At 40.6% G+C, this 20,512-nt stretch overlaps 2 protein-coding genes and 1 pseudogene across 2 annotated transcripts; 1 reads left to right on the top strand and 2 right to left on the bottom strand.

Annotated features, from left to right (window-relative positions):
• The first annotated feature begins 11,008 nt into the window (after positions 1–11,008).
• On the top strand, positions 11,009–12,502 carry LOC145228219 (uncharacterized). The gene has a single exon (XM_080093225.1). It carries the CDS (start codon positions 11,097–11,099, stop codon positions 12,141–12,143), a length of 1,047 nt encoding a protein of 348 aa, XP_079949351.1. The 5' UTR covers positions 11,009–11,096; the 3' UTR covers positions 12,144–12,502.
• Positions 12,503–13,439: 937 nt separating this feature from the next.
• Positions 13,440–15,232, bottom strand: LOC145229591 (uncharacterized). Its single transcript, XM_080094937.1, has 4 exons — positions 14,911–15,232; positions 14,401–14,843; positions 13,913–14,210; positions 13,440–13,612 (listed from the first exon to the last, which is right to left on the bottom strand). Exons 1-4 carry the CDS (start codon positions 15,230–15,232, stop codon positions 13,440–13,442), a joined length of 1,236 nt encoding a protein of 411 aa, XP_079951063.1.
• A 1,775-nt stretch (positions 15,233–17,007) lies between these two features.
• LOC145228221 (uncharacterized) lies at positions 17,008–18,529 on the bottom strand (annotated as a pseudogene).
• Between the last annotated feature and the right edge of the window lie 1,983 nt (positions 18,530–20,512).

Raw genomic sequence — 20,512 nt, forward strand, 5'->3', positions numbered from 1 at the left:
CTATAAATTGGCACAGATGTACGTTAGAGCAAGAAGTTTCAGTTTGTAAAGTCACATTTCTGGTCTCAAACAGTATTTGCCAACGAAATGATTTTAACCGATACTTGTTTACGTAGGTCGCCCATATACAAATGCTGTTTGAGACCAGAAATGTGACTTTACAAACTGAAACTTCTTGCTCTAACGTACATCTGTGCCAATTGCCAGAAAAATATTAGGCTCGGAATGTCTTTTTATTTCTTTCGTAACATTGGCTTAGCGATGTATGCATTTGTATATGTGCGACCTATACGTAAACAAGTATCGGTTAAAGTCATTTCGTTGGCAAATACTGTTTGAGACCAGAAATGTGACTCTACGAGGTGAAACTTCTTGCTCTAACGTACATCTGTGCCAATTTATAGAAAAATGTTAGGCTCGGAATGTCTTTTTATTTCTTTCGTAACATTGGCTTAGCGATGTATGCATTTGTATATGTGCGACCTACGTAAACAAGTATCGGTTAAAGTCATTCCGTTGGCAAATACTGTTTGAGACCAGAAATGTGACTTTACAAACTGAAACTTCTTGCTCTAACGTACATCTGTGCCAATTTATAGAAAAATGTTAGGCTCGGAATGTCTTTTTATTTCTTTCGTAACATTGGCTTAGCGATGTATGCATTTGTATATGTGCGACCTACGTAAACAAGTATCGGTTAAAGTCATTCCGTTGGCAAATACTGTTTGAGACCAGAAATGTGACTTTACAAACTGAAACTTCTTGCTCTAACGTACATCTGTGCCAATTTATAGAAAAATATTAGGCTCGGAATGTCTTTTTATTTGTTTCGTAACATTGGCTTAGCGATGTATGCATTTGTATATGGGCGACCTACGTAAACAAGTATCGGTTAAAGTCATTTCGTTTGCAAATACTGTTTGAGACCAGAAATGTGACTTTACAAGCTGAAACGTTTCCTCCTATACCAAATGTCGATTTGTGTCGATTTTTCAAAATGTCGATTTGTACGTACCTTGACCCAAGGCTGCCACTCCTTGGGATTTTTCCCAAGATCTTGGGATTTCAGTGTTGAGCTTGGGATCTTGGGAAAAACTTTTTAAACCTTGGGATTTTTTTAAATTATTCATTTAATACGTTTAAGATACAATTAATACTGTTGTTGCGAACAAAAAATATCCATTTGCAAAAATCATCTTTTTATGTAACGATTTACGTAACAGTGCTTCATCAATTTTGTGTTCGAAGAAGTGCAAGTTGATCGAAGTTCTCTGTCAAAACTTATGAGTCAGGCTAGTGCTACAGGCTTTTCGGTGTATTATGTGCCACTAAAAACATGTACAAAAATATCTTTTTCTTTTGTATTTTTCTGGTATTTCTTAGCGTCTTTTCAATAGTACAGATGACTGGGACCAAACCTTGGGATTTTTGGTGAGGTAACCTTGGGATATCTTAAAATTCTCAGTGGCAGCCCTGCCTTGACCACCCTCTATGGTTCAAAAAAAAATAAAAAATAAAAAACATTTTTTGGAAACTGTACGCAGTGGTGCGTAACGCTTATTAACAATTTTCGCACTTTCCATTTCGGCGAAATGATGATGGTAGAGGTGTTTAGACCATTATCATTTCGCTGAAATGATAAGTAAGAAAATTGTCAATAAGCGTTACACATCACTGCGTGCTCTTTCCAAAATTTTTTTTTACATTTTTTTTCAAAAAACGAAACGTAGACGTGGTCCTGGTACGTAGGCCTACTAATCGACATCGCAAGGTAGGCTATGGGAGAAAACATCCCATACACGAACGTATAGATAGGGTATACTACAACGTGTTTGTAGTGATGCCCATACATCAATGCATATACAGCATGTTCAGAACAAAATAAAATAAAAAATTCCGCGCCTAATATTTTTCTATAAATTGGCACAGATGTGTGTTAGAGCAAGCAGTTTCAACTCGTAAAGCCCAATTTATGGTATCTTTTCGTATTTGCCAACGAAATGACTTTTACCGATGCATGGTCGCAAATGTCGCTCATACTTAAACGCACATACATAATACTGTCCAATGTTCGGAACAAAATGCATTTCACGTTTCGTTTTAAAAAAAAATTGAAAATAATATTTGGAAATAACACGCAGTAATGCGTAACGTTTATAACAATTTTCTTACTTATCACTTATCATTTCACTAAAAAATTTGACGTCACTCATGCGCCCCCTTGCAAGCCACTGTGGTAAAAAGGCGGAAACAAATTGGAAAACACATTTAGGATACAGTAACCAATTGAACTTAGAAAATACTGAACAGGCGTTTCGTTCACCAGGTTGCATATTTAATAATTTTTTTCGTTCAACTGGTGTAGCCTAATGCTAAACAAAATACTAGTTGTTGTTTTCAAGAACTTGTATTTTAGCTGACGTTTTCCCACCAGAACGGTATGGCTTCTTCAGAACAATGAATGATAATACAGCGGGCACAGAGGCGAAAATGTACAAAAACAGCGGGATACGATGGAAAATAATTGCATAAGGACAAAGGCTTTCCGTGAAGAGTTGCTAGTGCTACAAAATGACAGGGCGTAACTAATGTCCGATATTTCATGAGGAAGTGGGACGCAAAATATCACGAAAAACCGGGCTTAGGCTTTTGCCGTCAGTGCGAATCAGAAAATTAGAATTTGAATTTATAAGGCACCTTTCAAAAACTAATCTTTTAGACCAATTGGGTTCTTGCACGCGTGTTAGGGAATAACGGTTTCCCGCGTAACTTTTACCCAAGTTAGTACTAAAGCAGTTATTAATAGGAGTCAGCTTTGCATTTCCTGCAATGATGATGACTCAATCGATTTTGTTCTCAAATGCCTCACGGAAAATGTGTCAACAGAGAAAGCTACAACACAGAGTTGCAAATGGGCCTGAAACTGAAGCCCGACCCGAAAGTAGAAGCTCGAAACTCGCCCGAACCCGAATCGTTTTTGTGAAGCCCGTTTAGGCTAGAAAGTTTTATTGACAGGCATATATATATTAAAACCTCAGTAAAGACCAAGACAATCAAAGGACCAATAGACAATTGGTCTTAAACATGGTGTTTTAGGGCTGTTTGACATTAGGTCAGGACCAGCAGCTGGCTACTTAGCTAAGTATATTGAAAAAATTCCGATTCTTCACATAACGAGCATGATGTGCGGTAAATCTTCAAAAGTTTCCAACAATTTCAACGACCAAATGATTTCTAAACGACCAAACAATGTCTTTTCAACTGCATTGCAGATCAATTATTAAAATGAACTGTGATGTTTGTGACACTCCAAACGAAATTATGTTATGTAGCTTGTTACTTACACAAAACACGATAATTTTCAAGCACAAGCCAAGATGTATTGGCGTCATCTTAAGATCACACTCGTCAGCTGTTTTTAGAATCCCTTACCACACAGGATCACAGCCCCGAACTTAACACGTGACCGTTTTTATCGCTGTTTACTGCACGTTTTTACCAGTCATTCGCGCTTGTTTTCGCCCTTTTTACTGCTTTAACTGGTTTTTACTTGCTTCTTGGTTTTTAAATACATTCATTTGAGAAAGACGCAAGTTGCTGTCGAAAGGTTATGTTTTACACTAATACACTGGCTTGTTTGTTTCTGGTTATAATTTATTACATTTCAAAATGTTTGTTTTTACGGCGTATGATCTTCATTTAGTGGGTCAGTGTTTAATATCGGGTGAATTTGCAAAAAAGTTCTGGCTGAAATTAAAAAATCGTTAAAGTGGATTATTTGGTAAATTGCTTCGATCAACTCAAACTTCAATACAAACTTCAAAAAAAGACATGTGACGTGTAAATTTGCCGTTTGCCAAAACCAACAAAAAATTGTGGGACTGCCCAGCGATCGACTTAAAATTGCTCATCAGCTTTCTTAAGGCTTCTCTCTTTTTCTACCGTCTTTACCGACTTCGAATTCCAAAAAATGACTTTGTGACGCCACAATTACCATTTTTGAAAAAGGTTCTTTGGGAGAGGGGGCACTATGCAACGCCCTTCGGTGACATATCTACCGGGGGTGCATCAATCAACGGTAGGGGCCCTAAGGTTTCTTGCGATGGCTCCCGTTGTCGCTAGCTCGTCGCAAAGCCCAGATTTAGCCTTTCAAACATTCCCTCACAACGTTTACTTTTTTTGTGGTTGTGTTACTACTAGTGATGCACCGAACCCGCCTAAAAAGGTTCGGGCCGAAACCGAATATTCGGCCACAAGGCCGAATAATTTTGGCCGAATCAGGCCGAACCGAAAAATCCCCGTTTCCTAGATGAGTTTCCCAAATTGATTTTCTGGGGCATCGCGTTGACAGTACCGGTGCCTGTCCCTTCCCAACAAAGTCGAGGCTATTCAAAGTTTTCCGCGCCCCACTCCTGTCAAAGGCCTTCAGGAGTTTGCAGGTATGGTAAACTTTTAACACCGTTTCATTCCTGGCGCTGCACGCATTATGACTCCTATTCATGAGGGACTCAACGGCAATCCTACAACGTTGCTTTGAAGTGACAGCTTAGATTTGGCTTTCTCGGAGGCAAAAACTGCCCTGGCGAACGCCACGCTGTTGCATCATCCCTTGCCTGATGCACCGACTGCTGTGACTAGCGATGTATCACAGGATTCCATCGGGGCTGTTCTCCAGCAATTTATCAATAATGCCTGGCGCCCATTGGCATTTTTTAGCAAACGCCTGCGACCACCGGAGCTAAAATACAGCGCTTTTGACAGGGAACTGCTCGCCTTGCATCTCGTAATTCGTCATTTTCGCAATTTTTTGGAAGGTCGCGTGTTTACCGCCTATAGCGATCACAAGCCTCTGACCTTTGCTTTCACCAAAGTGTCCGCTCCGTGGTCAGCACGCCAACAACGTCATTTAACCGCCATTTCTGAGTTTATCACAGATGTGCGCAACATCGAAGGCAAACAAAACTATGTGGCCGACGCGCTCTCCCGCGGTTCCATTGATGCTGTTCGACTCCCACTTGACTTGGATTATTCGGCACTGGCAGCTGCGCGGGTCGCCCCGGAGGTTCAAGCATATCATACCGCTGTCACTAACCTTAAGCTAGAGGACATACAGATTGATCCATCTGGAACTACAATCCTTTGTGACGTTTCCTCTGGGTCGCCTCGTCCAATTGTCCCAACATCATGGCAACGCAAAGTTTTGACATTGTACACGGTCTTTCGCACCCATCCATATGGTCAACACGCAAATTTGTCGCTTCAATGTTTGTTTGGCACGGCTTAAAACGCCAAGTTGGCCTTTGGGCAAAACAGTGTGTCCATTGTCAGAAGGCAAAAGTCCAACGCCACGTCCAATTTCCATTGGGTATCCCGATTCGGGGTTCCTTCTGACATATCGTCAGATCGCGGCCCCCAGTTTACCTCTGATCTATGGACGGTTTTCACCCAGCTTCTTGGAATTCAACTGCATCGCACAACCTCGTTCCACCCTCAAGCTAATGGCCTGGCAGAACGGTTTCATCGCCACATGAAAAGTGCACTCATGGCACGCCTAGCAGGCCCCAATTGGGACGACGAACTGCCATGGGTTATGCTTGGAATCCGCCCAGCTCCAAAGGAAGACCCGCAGGCTGCATCAGCCGATCTTGTTTACGGCTCTGCCATCACCGTTCCAGGCCATTATTTCCGCCCAGAACAGCACAAGCCTTCACCCCCAAACGATTCTCCCATCGTTGAAGGCTACGGTGCGTCAACTTGTACCGACTCGAATATCACGTCACGTACCTGTCCGCACAACGGTCCCCGCAGCATTGGCCTCCACTCCGTACGTTTAAGTTTTTTTTTTTTTTTCACGGGCTTCGAGCCCAGGACACTCCCAGGGACGAATCCCGATCAGGTTTTTTATGTCTGTATGTGGGTCAGGCGAGCCAGACCATTCGTCCAGGTTCCTGCCCCTCCGTACGTTTTCGCACGGAAAAAAAGCCACAGACCCCCGCTTACACCACCTTACGATGGCCCTTTTCGCGTCATTGATCGAGGCAGCGTTTTACGCTTGGCATCGGCGAAAGCAACCAGCTCGTTTCCATTGACTGTCTGAATCCAGCGCATGTCGACCTTACGCAGCCGGTACAAGTGGCCCAAGCCCCACGCCGTGGTCCCCCACCCCTAACTCCGCGCTCCAACCAAGGCCGACACAACCAGAGCCATCCGAGAAGGAATCGCATACTTCAGCACCGCCCAATCCGGTTCCACCCGAATCCGTTCCTGCCCTGGCGGATCCACCAGGTCACCAGCCAGAAACTTTACCTTCGGGCCAACACACGCGCACGCGTCAAATTCGCACTCCGTCGTTTTATGTGTTAATTTTATTATGTCCGTTTCTGCAACAGGGCCTACAGCAAAAATTTGCACAATGTGCGCCAAAATGTGCAGGTCAAAATGTGCAGGTGCTAAATTGTGCAGGTCAAAATGTGCAGATACCAAAATTGTGCAGGTGCCAAAATTTTTCCCTTTTGCACTAAAAAAGTCTTTCTGTCCCTTTCACACAAACAATTTTTGTCCCGATTACATAAATATTACATACCTTTCCCTGCATTTTTATTTTAAATAGTTTTCTGTGCAAATCAATTAACTTATATAGGTATGTTATTTTTCTTGTTAAATGCAGTGGATTTAGTTTTTTAACCATCATCATCATTCATCACCATTTTTCTGTCCCGCTTAATCCTTAATTGAAGGTCGCGGGGGCAGCAGCTCAAGATTGAGCCTCCACACTTCACGATATTTCACCACTTCCTTAAGTTCATTTAGATGAAGTCCCAAGTGATTCCAGGTTAGACTTTCAACTTGATCGAGCCATCGAGTTCGAGGTCGTCCAGTGGGCCGCTTCCCTTTTGATTTTGCCAACAGAGATTGTTTGGGAAGCCTTTCCTGAGGCATTCTGCTAACATGGCCAAAACATCTCAGCTGAGATCTTTCGATTCGGAGAAGTAGAGGATCCAAGTTCAGAGATTTGCGGATTTCGAAGCTACGTACTTTGTCAAGTAAAGTAACCCGTTCAACCCTACTCAAAACCTCATTTCAGATGCTTGTACTTGTGATCGCACCTTCTTGGTCATTATCCACGACTCATGACCATAAGTGAGTATGGGAATGAAGATGGTTTTAAATACCGCCATCTTCGCCTTCTTCGACAATTCTCGCTTCATAACTGTCACAAATATTCTAGACCACCCCATGACAATATCCCACGACCCAATGGGGTTGTTCAGCCGAATCAAAAATTCCGCTAGGTGACAGCACCTTCCGGTCATACAATGCGTTGGTTTATGCTGGAGACAATAGCAAAAAACATTGATCGGCAAGCTTCGCACGTGTTTGGGGTGCATTTTTGTGGTGCAAATGTATGTTACGAATAAATGGACTATTGTTATCTAAGATAAGTTTGTATAAACTGCAGGTTCAATTTCAGCTAAAATTCAGTGAATTCTTCCCGCAAACCACTGCAGCGTAGATGAAGCATCATGTAATTATTTCTGTTGCATGTGCGTAATTTTAAACTATTCCTTTATGGAAACTTGTACTATAACAGTATTATTGGAATGTCATTATAGTTGTATCTTATGCACAGGTTGTAAGTGTAGGAACACAGTACAACTTTTTCTTGACAAGAAGTTGCTTTTACAAAAAAGTGACATAAAATTGCAATTAACAGAGAAACTGTATTAGATACATTTTAGAGGCCAAACTTAAGTTCTTTAATCATCTAATATGAAGACTTGAAGTGACTGAAACCTTCACAACATCAAGCAAGCAAGATTTGACAAAGAAACTATATATCCTTCTATATTTCCACTTAAGAAAGCATTTTCGGAGGAAAGTCAGAACAAGGAAATTTGAAATGTACTTGCTGGGTGTTATACCAACCAAATAGAGATGTCGTAATGGCAGTAAATAGTACAACGAAGTAACATCAGTTGCAAATGATTCCATTGCTTGCATCCAAATGCATTGTTGCTTATACAAACAGCTAGCAAATTAAAGATGTAACTTTCGACAGTATTTTTTCAAAAATGACAACAATGCTGAATGACACTGAGTGTGAGTTTAAAGTATTTTACCTGTTTTTAATGTATTGATTTCTGTGACTTGAAAATTTAACTATGAATATAATGTTTAAGTTCAAAGATCTATCAACTGATCTTCACCGTCACACAGTTTGACAAAATAAATATTACCAAGATATGTGTATCTTATTTGGCACACCTAAAGAAAGAATTCAGATTTTTTTTCCTGACTAGATCAGATTTATATTATTGACAGTTAAATTAACTGAATAAATAGCCATCTTCCAAAGTAGTAAATGATCAGAGGCTGCTATCCTATGTGAACCAAAAAATTATAAAATGGTAGAAAAATGATTTCACAAGATCTTTTGATTCATTGTATTTGTAAACATGTTACCGTAATTTTGCGTCGTTGTGTTATCACCTTGTTTCACGTTAGCCACCACCTGTGTCTTGTATTGTCTTTAGTTCACTAAGTTTGTTTATCAAGAGTTGTTTTCTGTGTATAGGCTTATTTTCCTAAAACGTAGTTACCTTAATTTCACGATGTGTTTTTCATGTTTTTCACTTTAATTCCGCTTCACATCTTTTTGTACGTTCACGTTTACCATTTAACTGTTCGTTTTGCTTTCCAGTGCATTGTTTATCATTATACGGGAATTTAACCCACGGCACACATTGTGTTCACTGCACCTGATTTAACTCCTCCCCTGTCGTTGCCTTTCGCAGCATTCCGGCTACAATCTCCGGTGTTACATTCTAAAGTAAGCCGCTAGGGCGATGATAATTGACCGGGGCGTTTCGACCACGTGACTTGTTGGTTTCTTTGTTTCTTTTACTAGTTTCTTCGCTATCCCTTTTTCGAGTGTTTTCCAGTCCTTTTGCGGGCCACGTGTTTGTTAGAGGAGTTCTTCCCCGACTGTCGTACTGTTAACTTGTGTTGATTTATGTGCAGCGCAGTGACTTTGCCAATATTGTAGAATTTTATATAGTGTTTTAAATAAAGACAGCAGTGCTCGAACGCGTCTAAACTAGGGTTTTTCGTGACTAGCCGTTAGTGCAGTGTTCGAGGGCTTTTGGCAACCATTAAATTGGGCGCCACAAACACACCCACAATATGTCAACGGATTGCATGATATATATTAACTTGGAATAAACAAACACTTTATTGTTGCAAATGGAAAATTTAAATGCTTGCAATGTATCTCAAGTTGCATAGAATTTTACAATTATTGGCAATGCACTAAGCAAAACAAAATTGAAATACTTTTTTGGATATTGATGTAAAGTCACCAAATATGTAGGCAATAAAAAGCATGATGCTTTTATAGTTGTTACAAGTAGACCTTTTGGCAGTAGAATAACAAGAAAATTATTGTAGCAAATTCTTTGAAATGCTGCATTCCAATTTTCACACTTCCTCACATGGGTGGCTCAGAAAGTCCCACTATAGCCACATAAGTTGAAGCCAAACAGGACATGTGCAACCAACTCCTCTTTCTCATTGGTTTTGCCTATTCCTCTTTCAAATTAACAATTTTCCTTGTTTAATACAACCTATATATCTCTACAACAACTGAAAGGTGTGGAATTATGATCTGCACAAATGTATCTGTAAGTAAACCAATCAACACCTCGAGCATTTAATTCGAAAGGCATACCATATATTGTCACCATTTGTTGACTTTGGTCATAGATGTATATTTACATGTTGTTTGGAACGATACTCACTGTATTAACATAAGATAGCTTAACTCAACTCCTACAATAATGCACTCAAGAATCAGATCTAGCAAGTGATTGTTCGCTAGTCACTAAAAAAATGAATTAACACAAAAGAACATGGTACAAATCATGTAGATTATCAACAAACATCTGTATTTACAATATAAATATATTTTAAAAGCAAAACTAACAACCATTTTTCTCACAAACATGACCCAGACATTTTTTCAAATGACCTTCTGGACAGGTGTAACTGGGATAAAATGCGCAAACTTATTAAGTAATTTCTCTTTTTCTTTAGTATTTTTTCCGTTTATTTTTGCACGTTCTTAAAATAGTTGAAATATGTTTCACAATAATAACTTAAGTTGTGGGAAACAAGTGGTATTAAACCTAAAAAAACGCCAAGAAAATGTGACTGTTTCCGTTGTTAAGGCCCGTTTACACTATGCTTAGCGGCGCCTAACCTAACCTTACCTTGCGACCCCTTCCGTTTACACTGCGATTATCGGTGCGTACCTAAGCTTACTAAATAATATACTAGACGTATTTTTTAGCTCACAGCAAATGTCGATGACCATCAATTACCACATAAATTTATTGTTACCTATTTTAGATCGAAAAAGCTTGGTATCAATCTAAATTAAATCATATTTTGTTAGTAAACATGATTTTGCATCTTGGTAATCATACAGGATTGTTCTGGATGTTGTTGTATAGATTGGTGACATATTTATCTCACTTTCATGTTTCTATAGCATGTAGTCCCATGTGCTGGGTAGAATGTACATTTTAAATGCACTTAATTACAATATTTAAACACAAAAAACACAACATACAATCATAACAATGTAATAAATAATTAAATTTGAGGCAAATAGCGTACCATCATTTATTTTTGGCAAAAGAACCAACTTTTTCAAATCACAAACCCGCAGACAGCGATAACACAAACCTTTTGCGCAGGTCAAGCAGCTTGATACGCAGAAAAACGGCAGGCGATCGCTCGCTCATTTCTACGAGACTTGAGCGCCCGAAATCAGTCAAGCGCGAAACCAGACAGAAAAATGAAACAAACAAACTTACGCAGGTTTGAGCGAGCGCGCTACGCATAGTGTAAACGGGCCTTTAAGCACGACGCGCGAAGCCTCTATGGGAGGAACGTGGCGGCACCTAGTGGATGAACAACCCCATTGCCACGCATCACAGGTACATGAAAACAGGTAGGCTACGTGACATCTGGGGGCTCGTCCGGGATCTGACTTTAAAACGCCAAGTTGAACACTAACCCCTGTTAGATCGGCAATGGCGTCTGCAAGCCAGCAGATGGAGGTTGGAAAGCAACTAGCGTATGTTGACGAGGAGTTACTCGAAAACGTGAGGGAGCAGGAGGCGTATAAACGTGAAGAGCGAAGGGCTAATCGTGAAGCTGAGCAGAAAAGACGTGAAGAGGAGGCTGAACAGAAAAAACGTGAGATCGTGAACCTTGAGGCCGAAAGAGAAGAACGGCAACGAAACCGCGCCATGGAGCACGAGCTGGCTGTGAAGAAGCTTGAGCTTGAGCTGGAAGCTATGAACCGCCGTAGAGAAAAAACAAACAAGGAGAAAGTCGATCTGGATCGTGTCCACCTGGTGGAAGATGAGCAAGAGCGCATTCCAGAACCAATGAATAAACGGCTTGTGACAACGTCTTACGAGAAGCCGGAAATCAGCGAATCAGTGAAGCAAAACGTCGAACCGAGGGACGAGCAAGACAAAGATTCTTCGCAGCGATGCATTGAAGAGGAAGTGCAGATGTTTGACAAGGAAGAGTCGGTCTCTGTGGCACAGCAATCGACGGAGCAAACCGCCACGATTCAGACGAGCGCTGATGAGAACGAAGCAGAGTCATCGCAGGAGCTGATCAAAATGCAATTACATACAGTGGAGGGAAGTAAGACGACGAAGCAGAGCGCCATAACACCAACTGTCGTCGATGAGCGGGGCCAAGAATTGCTTCAATGTCGCGCTATTGCTGAAGTACAAATGGTGGTTGCAAAACGTCATGTTCCTCCATTACAACAGATCCTCGAGCAACCAACTGATGACAATCTCGTTTTCGTGCCAACCAGTGGGAGCACCAATCAGAGCGCATTCACCTGTGTACTGTCGTCCGTGACAACCCGCCGTCAGATAAAACAGCCCATGCAGTCAGGTGACGAATTTGCGGAATCATCCTTCCGAAATTCGAAGCCATGTCACTTCCGGAGAGATTTCCGCAAGTTGTTCAAGTGTGGAAGTAAGCAAGAAAAAAGCAAAGAAAGAAAACATTGGATAGAGGAAGCAATACCTTCAGGATGCAAGGGCATTTGACTTTCGGGTGGCACTGATGAGTTGTGGGAACATTTGTGCTAGATTGCGCGAGATTTTCTTGTTTGAAGAAAATATCCTTTTAAAAACGGGGTTGTGTCACAAATATTGTAGACCACCCATGACAATATCCCACGACCCAATTACCACGCATCACGGGTAATTTATGTACGTCTAGAGCAGTGGTTCCCAACCTTTTTGACCTTGCGGCACCCTATCAAAGAGATAAATAGTTTGCGGCACCCTGGCAAAACTGGATTAATTTTATGAGGTTTCTGTATTTCAAATAACTGTATAAAACAACACAGAATGAGTTGTACAGTATAGCGCGCGTAAATAAATGTATTTATTTAAAAGTCAGTTTGAAATTTGGGCTTGGCTTCTTGCACAAAATCCATTAATATGTGAAGGCACATTCGATAAAGTCACTCGCATTTCTTCCTCGACTATAAGTAGTCGTTCTCGCTTTTTAGTTTATATGTTCGTTAATAAAGAAAATCCACTCTCACATAGGTATGACGTGAAAAACAGCAAAAGCACAGTAGCTTTCCAACGCAAGGATATTCATTTTATTTTTTATCCAGAACGCGTCGAGGGACATATGCTTGTGCATAAGCTTAAAATTTCCATCGTTATGCTATTCAAACTTTTTTATGGAAAGAAACGCAACGAGTCGAAATCTCTTTCACTCGTTTTTTTCCTGGGCGAGAATCCAAAGGCTTACCGCAGAGTATCTGCTTACCGCCTGCGACTTCCCCCACGAAGCGATTCTCCAGAATGGAGCCGGGAATAACTGCCAGACGCGAAACTTAATTCACACTGAAACTCGGTTAGAAATAAATAATTTCCGCACATGGGGTTAAAGTTAAAATAAAGGATGGGTTGCAGTATTGCAATATCAATATCTCGCGGCACCCCTGAGCATTGCAATTGGCACCCCAGGGTGCCGCGGCACCCCGGTTGGGAACCACTGGTCTAGAGTTTATCGTTGCGGGCGCTATTGTGTTGTCATTGTCCTAGTGTGCTAGCTTTATCGTGTCGCCGTTGCCCGTTGCAGTGTTCATTGTTTTATCTAAAGGAAATCGTCATAGCGAGTTAACGCCTTTTTCCCGATCATTGTAATGCAAGATATATAAGAGCGCCCATCTAACGATTAGAGAACATAAGATAAAATGCACAGAATGATAAGATAAAATATAGAGATAACTGCGAAGTAGTGCTGGACTGTTGTTTTGTTGTGTTGATTACGGGTGGTTGCTTGGACGTGAATAAATGTAAAGGGAAAGGTTTTGCTGCCGATCAGAGTACACGAGCGTTAGCTGTTAAGGAACTTCCGATAGTCAGTCCCAATTTTTGCGTACCCGTGAAAACAGGTACGTGACATCTGGGGACAATAACAACCGAATGCTGCAATGCTCTCATTAATGAGTGTTGGAGGCCAGATTCAGTAGAAGCAAGCAAAGCCAGATCATCTGAAAAGCAAACGACTAATTTTAAAGCTTCCAATCGTGACACAATCACCAGTTTGGCTGCACTTGTCAATCCAGTTCATGTAGATAACGAAAAGAAGTGGTGACAATACACATCCTTGCCGAAGACCAACCCCCACACGGAATGGTTTAGATTGTTTGCCGTTCACGCGAACACAAACCTCAGGCTGATAGTAAAATGACTTAATTGCCAGCAACAGCGCATTGTTTGAAAAATGGAATAACTACGCCCGTTTGCCAGTCTTTGGGTGTCTTGCCAAGTTTCCATGCCACTTGACACACTTGTTTTCAACATTTCAGGTTTCAACATTTCTGGTCGGATTTCATCTTCACCAGCTGCCTTTCCGGATTTTAGCCCCCGTACTGCTATTGCAACTTCGACTGCTGTGAAGACTTCCTCGTCTCCTGATTGGACCATTTGCTGTGTATCAATAGGCGTTGCCTTTACTGGGTTCAAACGATCTTTAAAGTATTCTCTCCGTCGTGCAAGTATATCCCTCTCTTCACGAAGGATGTTTCCATTTGTGTTTTTGATGTAGCTTGTGGCATTTGATCTCTTACCACGCAAACGGCGGATGGTCTGCCAAAATACTTTGTTTGCCGATGTGTAGTTGGAATCTAACTGCCGACCAAACTCCTCCCAAGATTTCTCTTTGGACTTTTTAACTGCTAAAGTGGCAGCTCTGCGCTTCCGAGTAACGCGATTGCAATTCAGATGAAGACCTGTTTTGCAACAAAGCACTAAAAGCCTCCTTCTTTGCACGAATCACTTGTTTGACATCCTCATTCCACCAAGGTGTTTTCTTTTTGTTCTCCGTTACTCTGAGTCGTTTTCGCCCGCAACTTTCCGCAGCAGATGAAATTATAGCTGTTTTGAATGATTCCCATTCCATCTCAATGTCCTCAGATACATCTGGAAGTTGTCTGAACTTTGATGACATGCTCGATGCAAACTTCTTCCTTACTTCCTTGTCTTCCAAAGTCTCCCATTTGATCCTATATGCCACGGTTGACTTACGGAATTTTTTATTAGGCCAGGGATTCGAAATTCGTAAGGAACATACCACTAGGTGGTGATCAGTTGACAATTCAGCACCACGTTTGACTCGAACGTCCAACACATCAGAGAACAAGTCAGTCGACACAATGTAAAAATCTATCAAAGATCTTTGCCCCAAACTAGGTCTATACCAAGTATACTTGTGAACATCATCTGTGTTGGAAAAAGGTGTTCATAATGCTAAGTCCGTTGCTGCAGCAAAGCTGCAACAAATACCGACCGTTCTCGTTAAACGAGGCATCTCCATGTTTTCCAATCACACCCTTCCATGTTTCATTGTCCGTTCCAATGTGCGCATTGAAATCGCCCATGAGGATAATGGATTCAGATGGTGTCACTCTTAGAAGAGCATCGTTCACTTCATCCACAAAGGGCTGATATTCACTAGTAGCATTAGGAGCATATACCTGTAAGAGGCACAATGACCGCTCTTGAACTTTGAGCTTCAAAATGCAGACTCGTGACCCCAAGGGAACCCAATCCGACAAGCAGTCTGCCAACCGAGGAATTGTAAGTATACCCGCACCCGCCCTTGCAGACATACTTGGATCAGAACCTGAATAGAAGAGCTTCCAGCCACCGTCCCAATTAACAGTTCCAGAGCCAGGTTTCTTGGAAGAAGATATTCCGACAATATCAGGATGGTTTCGCTTTGCGAATTATAGATGATTTAGTTTTTTAACTGAACAGAATATGACCCTTTGGAGTGGAACAAGGCGCTTTTCCAATTGAAATCGGTAAGGTGTGCTGTCGGCGTGCTGTCTATATCTATCGATTTAATCAATTCGTAGTAATAGTGTCTTAATTAATTTTGACCTTTTCCTATCGAAATCGTTGTTGTGGTCTAATAAATTTAGATAAAGGTCGTAAATATGTTGCCATTCTCTATTTGCCTTCCAAGCGTTTGATCTTGATGAGTTGTTAAATAGAGTGGGTTTGATTTGTTTGAATTTTGTGCCAAGGTTGTACATTCCCCAAATTTGCCATAGTTCGTTCGGATTTTCGGTAGATAAAAGGTCGCGTAATTTTTCTAATTTAAGCGCGCTAAGTTTGGTTTCCAAGTCCGGGCATTTAATTCCGCCTTTTTCATATGATGTTATTAGTTTGTTTCTTTTGGTTTGCTCGATAGTTTTCGGGTGCTAAAAGAATTTAAATATTGCGATTTTAATTTGTTTGATATGATTTGGTTGGGGGTTTACTGCTCTAGCTGCGAAGAGGATTTTGGGACATATTAAAGCATTGATCATGGATATTTTCCCGAAAATAGATAGCTTACGTGCCGAGAATATGGATGTGATATGTTTAGTTTGATGGAGAATAGGTTTCCAATTTAGATATGGGTCGAAATGGTTGTTTGTACAAAATAGTCCTAAAAGTTTTGCGCTAAGTTTCGAAAAGTCCGGGTATATACAATTATGTTTATTGCGTGAATTTGGAGTTTTAGTGGTTTTAGATTTGTATCCAAATTGCTGGTGGGGGTGAATTTAGCCATTAGGTCTTCGAATTGTTGTTGAATTTTTTGGTTTTCTAGTTTTTCGTTACGTTTTAAATTAATTGCGAAAGTGATCGATTGTTTTCTTATTTTCTTTTTGAGGGTTTCCCACCAGTCAAAAGGGTTTGGGAAGCGGTCCTGGTTCTTTTTCAAAATCGAGAATCAGATTATTTATTAGTTCGGTATATTCTTTATTATCTAACAGGGACAAATTTAGTTTCCACAGGGGTTTTCCCCATCGCTTTTCCTTACTAATAATTAAAGAGATATTAGGAGCAAAGTTATGATCAGAGTACGGGTAATTGCTGTGACTAACTGAGTTTAATTTATGTAAAGTTTGAATGTTACAGTAAAACCTATCACTTCGCGTCGAAAAACGTACCGTAATTCGCGTAAAGATTTTTTTGTTAGAGTATTTAAATCTAAAGCAATCGATAAAGCGGTGTTGTCTACAGAGTTGAGTCCATTGTTTGCGTCGCTTTCGATTCTAAAATGTGGGTTAATTGTATCTAATTTGCTTTCAATAAAGTTAAAGTCGCCGGCTATTATTTTACAGGGGTTTTGGTTTGTAGATGCGAATATTTTTGTAAACATGTCTGTCCTATTTTTAATGTTATGCATACCGGATGGGAGATGTAACTATTTCATAAGATTGGGAGTTTATAGTAAAACTAATTTTGTGTATGCGTTGATTCACCATAATTTCATGCTTAATATCCAAATTTTGAGAAAAATATTTTTTTACGAGAATAAGTTTGCCATCAAATTTGTTTTTGGGTGCGTGTTGGGATCCATGTTTCCAAATGGAGTTAAAGTAATAGTCTAAATTTTGTTTTTGGGCCCAATTGGTAAATAAGTTTTGGTCTAATACTTCCTGAATTAAAGTAATGTCCGAGTCATCGGTGTCGCAAAAAAAGTTAGATAAGTTACTTAAATTAGCTTCAAGTCCGTTAACATTTAATGCGGTGATGTTGAACATGATTTACTGGGGTGGGGTGTTCCTTGTGTGTACTTTGTCTTTGGTTTCTTCTTCTTTTTCTTCTTGTCTGAACTTGAGTTTCTTCTTTTGTTAGCTAATCTTTCTTCTTTGGTTAGTGTATGGGGTTCAGAAGAGGAGATTACTTTATTTTTTCCAATTTCAAATAGTGTGGTGGTGTCTTTTTTCTTGCTTGTGCCTGGTTTTTCTGATTGATTTTACGATTCAGGTTCTGATACTGCTTCTGAAGAGGAGGTTAAGAAGATAGAGGGAGTGGGAAGTGTATTGGATTCCGATTGGTCTGTAATTGGTTGGTCTTGGGTTTCTGCTGTGGCCGCAGTTTCTTGTCTGTTCGGAGATTTCTGCGTTTTCTTGTCCGGTGAGATTGGGGTGCCGTAATTGGAAACGGAAGAAGTTGACGGAAAGTTAATTTGTTTAGGTTCAATTTGCATCTGGGTGGACGAATTTTCGTCGTCGTCAATTAGTATCGCAGGAGTAGATTCGTTCTGAGGGGTTTGATTGGTTTCTTGAGCTGATTTTGGTTCTTTGTCTTTGCTTGGGCCTTTCTCTTGTGGTGTTTCCTGTGCTTCTGGTATGTTTTTTTCTGATTTTTGGGTAATTTGGGGAAGCTCTTTTTATACTGATTTTCCGATTCTGAGTCCGAGGAAGATGAATCTGATGAATTGGATGATGATTCTATCGATGAATTAGGAGGGCAGTATTTTTGGGTGTGTCCAGATTCAAAGCATATAGTCTGCAGGTGAATCGGCGAGGACACTGGGAAGTCCAATGCCCTCGCTGTTGGCAAATCCTGCATGATCATCCGAAGGACTCCCCTGGCTTTGCAATCTGGATATCATGGCCAAACATTTTTACTTGTATTGGAATATTTTCGAGTATTACTTCTTCCAAGCAAAGGTGCACATAACTGTTGAAGATGTTGGGATATTGTCTATAGGTCAATAAGGTGTGCTTTTTATAATAACCCCAATCTATATTTCTGGCAGCTGTTTCGAAATATTTTCGTTTGAATTCAATTGGCACGGGAAAAAGTGTAGTTTTGGTTTGCGGTTTGGGAAAGAAAGCCTTTTAATATGATTGACTCCTCTTTGTCTGTCCATCTGACTGAGTTTTTGAGTTCTTTGTGTAGTCTTGAGATATCGTTCGTATGTTTTTCCGCAAAAGTTATTTTAAAAATTGAGCTTTTTCTGTTTATCGATCTGCAGGCAACAAGTGCTTCCTTATATTTTTCTAAAGGGTTTCCGGGTTTAAAGACTAGCATAAAACTGTCAAAATCAGCCCATTCCTGACAGAGAACTTGTATGTAGAGAGAACGGTATTTGTCGCAGTATTCGGCCGGCATTTTTTTGTTTCGGGAAAAGTATTAATATTTTGATAAATTACAGAAAAACCTCGGGGGTTTGACTCGGGGATTGTTTTTTTTGAGGCTAGTCGACAAGGGTGCGGCCTGTTAACGGTAGCGAGAACGGAGTTTGAAAATTTAAAAAGTAGGTGATTTCTATGAGAGCGGTTTCAGATTAGGGGAAGTACCGGTTTATTGGGCTGGCGTCGGAAAGCCAAGTATCAAAATAGGGGAATTCCCTTCGAGAAAGGGGAATCACCTAAAACTTAAAATATGGCAAACGAAAAAAGAACAAAGACAATCAAACAACTCCTGATTGCATGGGGGAAGGGAAAGTCCCAGCGATGGCCGGCAAGCGATCAGTGGGGCTTGACCTCAAAAAAAGACAACACAACAAAAAGGAAAAAAGGCTTTGTGACGAAAATCCGCTGGCACCGCTCCTTGTAAGAAGGGCGGGGTCAGGGGGGTGGCACCAGAGAGCAGAAAGAGACTAAAAAGTTACAAACACCATAGAGCCTTAAGGGCAGAGAGTTACGTAATACAAAATAAACCACTAGAGGGCGTTTAGAGCCTTAGGGACAAAGTTGGGGGGTCACAAAAAAGCCTTGAGGGCGGTTACGTTACAAAAAAGACACTTGGCGACGTTATCCGGATAGGAGCCTTTAAGAGGCGAGTTACGTTAAATTAAATAAAAACCACTTAAAAAGGGAGAGAACTAACGTTTACTGGATACCGATAGAAAGAGCGAAAAGAGGTTAAGCACAAGGGGCGCCTGTGCACACAACAAAAATAAACAAAAGCTCCGCTAGCTGACTGACAAAAGGTTCTAGTCTACAAACTGCCTAGCTTGCAGCAAAAATCAGAACATGCACACACAAAAAAAAAACACATGCAAAAGTTGAAAACGGTTACCTTGGTCTTGATCCTATTGAACAGTTGGGCGGATGCTTACCATTTTTCTTAATCCATCTGTCGAGGTCTTGAAGTATATGGTTTGTGCAAAAAACATTTGTAAGTTTAGGAAAGAACTTTTGAATCGCATTTGTAATTCCCCTCTCTCGATCGGTTACAATTGGAATGTTTCGTATCTTGTTCATTCCAATGTGAGGGAGTATATCGGTTACGTTTCGCCCAGAAAGGACAGAAACGTAAAAATCTCCAAGGCAAAAAGTGGTGTCGTACGCTATAGATTGTCTCAGGTCGCGGTTGTTTGAGCTCAAACGTAAAACTTCTTTTGTTAAATGTATGATGTCATCAGTTGCAAGAATCACAACCAAATCGGCATAAAGATTAAACATTCGTACGAATGTATCCGTTTGAATGGAAACCTCTATAGCCACAAAGATATCATCGTTTGGAATACGTTTTTTTCATAGCAGATGTTTGTTGAATGTTTTTCATTGCTTACGGTCTCTAGGACGATCCACGGGCATATGATCTTGATTGCCCTTACTTTTTTCGGATTGCATTTTTTTATAAACAGTTTTTGCGCTTTTAAAGTCAACTTGTTCTTCCACCTGTTCAATTACAGTCTTCAATGTCGGTTCGTATACTCCGTTTTTTTGCTTTGCATTTCCATGCGAGGAATGGCGATGTGCTGCAGCGTCACCCATGTAATGGACCAAACACAAAGGTATAAAATGTGTTGCGCCACCTTGCGGCGGCCATCTGGCGGTAGACTGTGTAGACCTCTCTGTTAGCATCTGTTGTGCCTACTAAACTTGCAAACGCAATATCAACTAAATGTTGATTAGCCTAAGGCCATGTGAAGCCCTTACTGTTGCTGTAGGTAACGAACGTTATAGTCACGATTCGATCGTATACATGTAACACTTGGTATGTTTTTTTTAACGGAAACGAATAAAGAAGGAAAGAAATATAAAATATTCACTTACGTAATACGTCACAGGGAATATACACTATCTACGCGAAGTCTATACGTCAATTTTTTTTACGAAAATTTCACAATTACGTCGTCGTAATTTAATTTA

The sequence above is a fragment of the Phallusia mammillata genome, chromosome 5 (genome assembly GCF_965637545.1).
Source record: "Phallusia mammillata chromosome 5, kaPhaMamm4.hap1.1, whole genome shotgun sequence".
Lineage (NCBI taxonomy): Eukaryota > Metazoa > Chordata > Ascidiacea > Phlebobranchia > Ascidiidae > Phallusia > Phallusia mammillata.

Excerpts from the sequence above, each read along its gene's own strand:
- LOC145228219 (XM_080093225.1), top strand. The coding sequence starts at position 11,097 with ATGGCGTCTGCAAGCCAGCAGATGGAGGTTGGAAAGCAACTAGCGTAT.
- LOC145229591 (XM_080094937.1), bottom strand. The coding sequence starts at position 15,232 with ATGTCTGCAAGGGCGGGTGCGGGTATACTTACAATTCCTCGGTTGGCA. Across the intron at positions 14,844-14,910 it reads TGCCTCGTTTAACGAGAACG|ATGATGTTCACAAGTATACT; the intron begins GTCGGTATTTGT and ends TTTCCAACACAG. Across the intron at positions 14,211-14,400 it reads GGAATGAGGATGTCAAACAA|ACCATCCGCCGTTTGCGTGG; the intron begins GTGATTCGTGCA and ends GTATTTTGGCAG.